This window comes from Uloborus diversus, chromosome 9, assembly GCF_026930045.1.
Source record: "Uloborus diversus isolate 005 chromosome 9, Udiv.v.3.1, whole genome shotgun sequence".
NCBI classification, from domain to species: domain Eukaryota; kingdom Metazoa; phylum Arthropoda; class Arachnida; order Araneae; family Uloboridae; genus Uloborus; species Uloborus diversus.
In genome coordinates, this window is record NC_072739.1 from 55,996,133 (window position 1) to 56,005,298 (window position 9,166).

The window sequence follows — 9,166 nt, forward strand, 5'->3', positions numbered from 1 at the left end:
ACATCTTTATGAAAAAATAAATATACGAAATTACTACATTAAAATCGCCCTTATACCTTCGCCCTTGTGATGAAGGTAAGTTGTGTCAACCGAAGTATTTTAAGTTACTGTCATAGAAGAAGACTATGTAGTCTTGAAATAAAAAAGAAGGAGTTCAAACCAAAATGAAGGAGTTTGAAGGGCCCTTCAAAAAAATTTCCTAAATGAAGGAGTTTTGAAGGAGCGTACGAACCCTGCAACCGTTAGTCCTAAATGTATACTTCCAATTGCAAAAATGTTCAAAATCAGGTGCAGAGTTAAGATATTGAAAGTTTGAAGTAAAAATAAATATTAGTCTAAAAATACAAAATTTAACTTTTTATACGGGCCCCAGGTTCCCTTACTTACATTTAGTGGAATTTTCTCCATTGAAAAATCATTCCAAAAAGAAAAAGTTTGACAGTGCGACCAATATTCACAGAGCTATGAAACGCAGCTTTTTTGTGACTTTCACCACTTTACACTCGCCATCAATAACGCCTTTTGGGGGGAAATATAGTGGTTTACAAGGGTTTAAAATTATATGTGTGCATATGGTGTGATTTTTCAAATTGTTTGAGGCTTTGCAGTGTATTTTTGCATATCATGGCATAACATTTGCATTTATTTCAGAATAGCAATGAAAAATATAAATACTTATTTTATTTACTTCGACAACCTGTCATTCCTCTGAAAAGGCGATAAGTTCTAATCTCATCTTTTGTATGGTCTCTTAAAACTTTAAACTCGAATATCTCCTTGAGTTTTGGTCGCACAAATGTCAAGTTTTTTGTGTCAGTAATAGTTTTCAATGGAGATTATTTCTCTAAATATTAGTTTGGGGCCTGTATAAAAAATTAAATTTTGTATATTTTGGCTCATTTTTGCTTCAAAGTTTCAATATCTTAACTCTGCATCTGATTTTGGACATTTTTGCAATTGAAAGTATACATCTAGGACTAGCAGTAGCAGAAAAAAAGTTCTTGCAGGTTAAAACGGAACACCCTGTCTAATATTTTATGTTATTTTATTTATATACTCGTAGAAGACTTATGTCACCCTACTAAGTTATAACAAAAGAGCCATCTTTTAAAATAAGTTGCCGCCCCAAGCCGGGGCTCAGGCAGAACTACATATAGTATAGGCGGCCCAGTTGTTACATCCTGAGACTGCAGTTTCGTTCTTATTAAAACTCCTCAGTCAGGAATAGTGAATAACTGAGCCGGAGGCAGATGTCATCTCGTTGAAGCTGAGAGTGCCAACAAATTGGTAGAACATGGATTGAGCTGGTTTTGAAACGAAACACCTCATATGTAAACTTTAATGATGTGATAGAAAGAAAAAAAGTATTATGTGATAAATTGATTATATGTTTTAATAATAATGAATTTTAAATTTGAAACTGTACTGATTGTTTTTTCCCCTTTCTAGAGAATGAATGCAACTTATTTCATGTCAAAAATTGAATGCCGAATGACTCTAGTAGTGATTTTTGAAATCAAGAAAACAGAGAGAGATACACACATTCATCGTTTTATGCATTCACTTTGCTCACAGCTCAGAGGCAATAAAATATTTGCAAGTTTGAAGCCTGGATCAAAATAATTCATTAGTTTTTTTTTTTTTAAAGCGAACTGAAAGGCAACCTAAAGGAAACTTCTAGTTTTGTAAAAAAAAGCAGACAAAGTTATATTTTATATAATTCAAATTGATTTATGCATTATTTTGATACAATAAGTTACGCATAAATTAATTGAATTGTGATATGTAGATATGAATATTAATAAAACTTTTTTTAAATTTTTGCTTAAATTTCTTTTTGTAAAAACTATTGTATATTTCATACACATGTTAATTTATTATTTATCATCTGCATTTGTTTAATACTTAAAACCTAACTTTTAATTACTGCTACTTTTACTTTGTTGTTACTATTTTCTTGCTCCTTTGATGATGCCATTAATACATAAGTTACACTACTTTTGTACAGTCTGATGACCAATAATATGGAAAGGCAAACATTCCGTTTATTGGCGGAAATGGGAGCATCTATTAGTTTACAGGTTGGTAGTTTGTTGCAGATGTACACTTACTCTTCTTAAATATTTAGATGCAATTTTGAAAAAAAATGAATTTGTTCATGCCATTTTTTTTTTAAATCTGAACTATTTTTTATCTATATTGTCATTCTACAAAAACCAATGGATTTTTAATTTCACAACATAATTTTGCTTTTACATATCTGGACAATGAAAGCATTTCATTTTCTTTTTGTTTTCTATGGAAACTATTTTTGATTCCCCTCATTTTATTTTAGAAAATGCAATAAATTAATAAGGTGCTAGTGACAACATAAAACGCGTGCATCAAAATATCATCGCTATTTTGCTTTTTCCCTATTAGATTCATTCAGATGGTATCTTCTGAACTTTGCCGATAGCCAAATTACATATGATTCGTTGTCGAACTGTATGGTGTTTATGTTGTATATAAATGTCTGCGCTTGTCAGGACTGTGTCATTGTCCTAACTGTACAAAGCAACCAAAGTTAGAGATAGGAAAAAATATTACTTGGTTGTGTTTTAACACATATATTCATAGGCAGATATCCATGTTCTAAATGAAATGTAGATTAAAGGGCTACGAAGAATAACGATCAAAGTCCATTTTTCTAAAAACTCAGGTTAACCTAAGGAAACATGTAGATTATTGGAAAGTATTTTCAAGCTTAAAAACGTACTGACCCTTCATTTGTTTGGGTTGCGTGTGTAAAGCGTTCAAAGTTCGCATCTTGTCCAGTCAGAATGATCATTACTACAATTCGCTGTCGTACTTCAATATTAAAACATGTTAAAAACTTGAGAAAACTGTATTTAACCTTTTCATTTTCTGCACTGTAAGCATGAAATATGCAAGGAAACGGAAATTAGAAACCGAACATTGGAATTCAACGTACTGTCGAATCCTGTTTTAATGAAGTTGAAGGGACTAGAGAAACCATTTAGTGCATCGAAATTACTATGACTATGTTAATGCAAGTGGGGATTTTTGTAGAGTCTTATAACAGAATTCTAGTTGAGACAAAATTTGATGCATCTCTGTGTGTGTATAAATTACAAAATAGCTTTAAAATGTGTTTTGTTGAACTAGAGCAGTGATTTATAAAGAATGTGAGGCACATAAATGCATGAAAAACTACTTTCTGTTTTTATAACGTATCTTGGGAATCCTTATGATGAAAAGGAAAGAGTAATCTTGAGTTTTTGCTCATAGAAAAAAGGAACATGAGTGTGCTCGTATGGCATAGCTACCAAATTTTGGTATAGAGGCCACTTCCATCTTATCAGAAGTTAAGAGGCTCAATCCAAAAGTTTTAGAAAATACAGCAGTCTATTCTCATTGAAATTTACATTGTTGGAAAGAAAAAAAACGTCTTTATTTTATACATAATTGCCGTCTTTTTCTGTGCATTATTGTCGACGGTGCCTTAACTTCTGCATCGAGTGTCACAGAATTTCCTTGCCAGAGTGGAACATGAGCCAACAAAGCACTTCGTTCTTCATTGCAGTCCGGAGCTCGAGTCTAGCAAATTACCACTGGTTTCCTAAGTTTAAGGAACACTTAGATGGCCAACATTTCTGGAGTGAAACTCGATACAGAAGTTAGGGCACCGTCAACAATAATGAATAGAAAAAGATGCAGATTATGTATAAAAATAGAGAAACGTTTTTTCTTTTCAACAATGTAAATTTCAATGAGAAAAGACAGTGCTGTATATTTGTAAAATTGATGGGAACCTTACTTTTAGATCGATCCTCATACTAGAAATTGATTGCAAAGAGCACAATTGGTTAATTTTGAAATTAATCAATTAAGAATTTGACTTGAATTGTTCGGCTAAATCGTCATTGCAACACCTTTGTAAGATTTCTGCTAGATAAGCTGTCCTCTGTACCGGAAGTCGGTGTGGGCGTTGATGGAAGTACTCTTTGAGGCAAATGTGATAGGCATTTAGTATTAAGGGGGCGTTGGATAGAGAGACAATGCAGGGATAAATTTAACCACCAAAGTTTGAATGTAAAAGGAATTTATAAAATGGAGCTGGTACAAGACAGATATTTGGCATTTGGAAATCCTGTAGGGCTTAAAATTCAAGTATTAAATTTACTATTATTCCTTCCATATATATATATATATTTTAAGGGGAAAAAACTTTCAGGCTTAAAAAATTATATAAAAGAGGTATAAATTTGTGTTCTTTTATAAGGGGTAAAAAAACACTCCTAGTAACAAGTAAAATTAAAGACATTGAGGAAAAAAAAAATGTTTAATCTTACTTTTTGGGAAAAGGAAAAGCAAATAAACATGTTTCAAAACTGATAGGATGTATGCAATTTTTGTACTAGCGATGAAACGATTTTGTTTTTGCAATCATGGGAGGGGGGGGGGGGAGATACCAGTTTAAGCAGAAAAGTTTTCTCTCTTAGAATTCGACTCTGTTCATACTTGACACTAAAAATGAAATAATCTTTCTGTTTGAACTTATGCTTTTTTTTTCAAATTATATGAATGAACATGGTGGGGAGCAAGCCGGGGCTGACTAAAGACACAGTGTAAGTGTTATCCTATAGTCAGACACGGTGTAAGTGTTATCATATATGTTGTAAAAGGTAAGTTAAAAAAATCAATCATTCGTCCTTGAATGCTACGGATAATAAAAACAATTTATGCTTTTTTATTGCATTTATTAAGCTTAGAATACCAGATAAAATCTCTCTGAAATGTAACATAATGCATTAAAACAGTTAAACAATACTCATATTAAAAATGGGATGCAAATTATACAATGCTGAAAAAACATCTTAATGCATTATGTATAGTATATATATATATTTTTTAAAAGGGCAAATCAACCCAAACTATTGCAATGTACTCTTAATTTTTACAGCAAGCATGTTTGGCAAATCATTTCTCAAACTACATCAAAAACAATGAAACAAGTAGTACCATATCTTGTGTAATGTTTGTGGTTATATTCATCAAACTGAATTGGTTGTAACATAATACAGATACTTTTTTATTTTTTAGAAAATTAAATTTTAAAATTGAATTGTATCAAACGCCTAAAATAGTTTAAAAGTAAAAAATAGAAACTTCTTGCCAACTATGGTATGTTTGAATAGAGAAAACCGGTTGCAATGGTTGGTTGTTTGATCTGAAGACCTCACGGTGAGTGTCCATAGGATGTTTTCATTTATCAATAACTCTATTTGAACGTGTTTCGTTCCTCACCGGTAACTGTATTCTAACATACCCCTAGAAACATTCAAAAATACTTAATACAGTGTAATTTCAAAATCAAACTTAATCATAAAGGAATTGCATTAAAAGATGTATTTTTCAGGCAGATAATATAAATTACACATGGTACTTAATTTACTCTCATTATCAGTAATAAAAACATAATAATAAACTAAGAAAGTCAATAACTACAGTTTGAAGCTTCAAAAATTTTGGAAAGAAAACTATAGTTGAGACAAATCTAACCTTGCAGCATTGTTGAAGATCTTAATCATAGCATTGCAATGCTGCAAGGTTAGGTTTATCTCATATATAGTGCAAGAAATCTGAAATAATTAATTGAAGTACAGTCAAGCCCAATTATTAGAATATCAATTAAAAGAATATCCCGCTACTTGCTTAACGTAATACATTTTCCGAGTACCAAACCGCTGTAATTTGTTATTCTGATTGCAGATAATGAAATATCCCACCTTAGTTGAATAATTTTTCATCGTAAACTGGGTGTTCTATTAAGCAAGCTAGACTGAAAATGCACAGGGAAGGTTCATTAAATGAAACACATGCCACAAAAGATGAAAAAATTTCAAATTTGATAAGTACAAAATACTCCATTAACTGGGACTGCATTATTTGGGTCGACCACAAAAATGCTTCTAAATTACAGTTAACTCCCGATTATCTGCGAAATAGGGTGGCACGGTAATCTCGGATAAGCACATTCGCGGATAACCTGCTAATTAGGTAAAATGATGCTCATGTACAGAATACTTTTTAAATATCAATAACACTTGCATACATTTAAACTACAGTTAATACAATGACCATGTATGTAAACAAGAAAATCGTGTAAGCAGATCAACTGCAGCAGATCAATTTAGGTTACACCAAAAATGCATGGGAATGGAGGAGGGGAATTTTTTCAAGACTGGTCCAGTCACTCGTAAGCAGTGCAGATCTAAAGGAGTAAGTAGCATTGAGCTAATAATTAAATTTCAACTAGTCGGGTTTCGGCAACCTTGAAAGGTTTGAAATCAATGGACTGTCTAAAAATAGATTTTTTATTTGTAAAGTTAAAATATTCGAATTTAAGTTAATCATCCAGGTTTTTTTTCGTGTGAAAGGCCGCAGATAATGGGGAGTTCACTGTACTTAGATTAAACTAAAAATAGCATACTTACAGTACAAATGATGAAAAGTCAAAAAGAGAAGCAGAGTTCGTCATAGGAAAAACAAAAAGCATAAACAAATTTTAAAAAATGTTAAATACTACAAATCCCCACCAAAATTTTTCAAAACCATTCCAAAAAATTCTTTTTTTTTTCTTTTTGTACTTTTTTTCTGAAAAAAAAATTATTTTATTACTTATTTATTACTGTATTTTTTATTATTGTAGAAGAATTATACAAAAACTCAGTGCTTTATCTGCAGTATCTATTTTTATTGTAGTTATTAGGAGTAATCCTTTTTAACAAAACAATAGTGTTTTCCTTCCAATTTAGAATACTTGATGCTAACAAATTTCCGTGAATTGGAAAGTACTTCTTCTGAGTTGTTACATTGAATATTTAATAGAGGGTGAAGTTATACAATGTACTACACTGTACACTTCAAATTTCTTTCTTTCATTTAACAGATGAGTCATTTGCGAATGTTTAAGCCCTCAAAGCAACACCTTCTTGTTTAAATAAACCATTGTAATAAAAATCAATAAAATCAAATTTTATTGATAGTATAGATGTCATAAGAAATGTGCTTGGTAAAACCCTCTCCAAAACAAAAGTCTGATAACGGCTCTCAATTGGAATGATTAGGATAATAATTTGTTTATCTGAGCTGACACATTTCATGACCATCCCTGTTAATTGAAAGTTGTATATAGTTTGAATACAAAGAGAAGTTGTTCCTCAAAATTTTTAGTATAGACATAATAATGTAAGTTTATATGAATTGATTTCAAACCAGCTATCTATAAAACACATGCCTGCCTTTTGAATTAAAGCTGGCAGGAATAAATTAAACCTTTTTTAGTTTTTTAACAAAAATTCATCAATCTTATATTTAAAAAAAAGGTGCATTCCCCCAAATATTTTTTGGTTACAAACTACAACAGTGATCATTATTAAATAAATAGCATATTTTGGAGATCTTTTTAAAAAATCCCACAGTATAAATAACCTTCCAAAATTCAGAGTTAATCCATTACCAATTGGAGAACATTTCTGATATGAAGATGAAATGTTGAAAAAAATACTAAAAGTGTGTGTGTGTGTACTGTGTATAAACTTATACATCGTAAACAAATATTCCAAAAATAAAAGCTACGAGAGAAAAACACTGAAATGAAAATGTCAAATTCCGAGAGTAACTCTTATTGATCAATTTTAACAGAAACACCATTGTCAACAGCTGAAATGGAAATATTGATAGTGATATCTTTCTGTCCACACCGTTCGTTGTGTGGACAAACCTCATTTCAAGACATCCTATCCAACTGCTCATACAACCGATAATTTGCGCTACTGAGATCCTCATTTTCGTGCGTCATTTTTTCAATCTCTTCCTGGAAAACTCTAATTTTCTGTAAATCAGCTTCAACACTATCCTCAGATTGATTCACTTTCTCTTTTCTAGTTTCGTTCAATGTTTTTTCAAGTTGTTCAACTTCATCTTCCACTCGCATAAGTTCACACACTAAGTCATATTTAGATGCTTCGTTCCTAAAATCATCATCAACACTGTTGAAAGCTTCTTCAAACTGTTGTTCAAAATATTCCGAGGCATTACTCGGAACAAAATGAAGCTCTTCCGGATCAGAATTGGCCATGGGTTCCTCGATGTTATGATCTTCCATAATAAATTGAGTTGTATTGTACGGGGCAAGAGCGAGCCCACATGATGACATTTCTTCCCGAATCCTACTTGCCCTTCTAGAATCTCGCTCTTCTAATTTCCTACGTTCATTCCATGTCAGCTTCGTGTACGGTTTCCATTTACGCTTATGCTTAACCCTATGTTTACGTGGACTGCAGTGTTTCGATTTCTGTTTAGACAAATTTTGCTTTGGTTGACATTTTCTGCTCGTATTATCTTCTTGCAGTACCCCAGCATGAGCAGTCTGGATAACACTTTGAGATTTCATTTCTTCCTTGGAACAAGATGGATTTAGATTGTTAAATTCTTTTTCAATGTAATCCATTTCGTTTTTAACTTTTCCATTTGAATTGGCTTTTTGAACGCGAGTATGAGCAGTCTGTAAAGTATTTTGTGGTTCTGTTACATCCTCGGATTTCGAAGCGTTATCGATATTGTCGGGTTCTTTTTCAAAATCACTTACGTTTTTCACGTCTTCTTCCGATTTTTCACTAGTTTCAATCAAATTTGCTTGCGAAGTTGAACTATTAGAAGCCATTGCACTAGAATTTTGATAACTGCTATCGATTTCGGAAATAACATTCGCGTTTGAAACGGCGACACTATTTGCAGTTCTATCCATGGGCACATCCGCTCTACATTCAGTAGAATTCATCATATATTGACACGCTTTAATTTCTATCAGTACAATTTGTTTTTCAAAAAAAAAAAAAAGAGAGAGAACTAATGCAATGAAAGCAGTTTAAAAGACTTTCCCATAAGCAGGAAATGCGATGAGTGGTGTTCGCACGACATTCGCCAGGAAAAGGAAATCAGAATAAAAAAAAATTAAATCACACTGTTGCCAATACTACTTTACTGAAAGTTATGCGAAAATCCGAAAGCTCATCACTGTAAGCAGATTTCTAAAAAGAGCACGAACAAATAATTATTTATATTTTTCTGACAAATATTTTAACATTGTAGATCATCA

General features: G+C 32.0%; 2 protein-coding genes across 2 annotated transcripts in view; one reads left to right on the top strand and one right to left on the bottom strand.

The window, feature by feature from the left end:
* Nucleotides 1-1,639, top strand: part of LOC129229765 (KICSTOR subunit 2-like) — a 111,147-nt gene extending 109,508 nt beyond the window's left edge. Inside the window, exon 11 of the mRNA XM_054864137.1 lies at nt 1,450-1,639. Coding sequence (XP_054720112.1) covers nt 1,450-1,623 — 174 coding nt within the window. The 3' untranslated portion in view covers nt 1,624-1,639. The remainder of the gene's footprint in view (nt 1-1,449) is intronic.
* Nucleotides 1,640-4,754: 3,115 nt separating this feature from the next.
* Nucleotides 4,755-8,975, bottom strand: LOC129229459 (protein HEXIM1-like). The gene has a single exon (XM_054863773.1). The coding sequence runs from the start codon at nt 8,849-8,851 to the stop codon at nt 7,796-7,798; it is 1,056 nt and encodes a 351-aa protein (XP_054719748.1). The 5' UTR covers nt 8,852-8,975; the 3' UTR covers nt 4,755-7,795.
* Between the last annotated feature and the right edge of the window lie 191 nt (nt 8,976-9,166).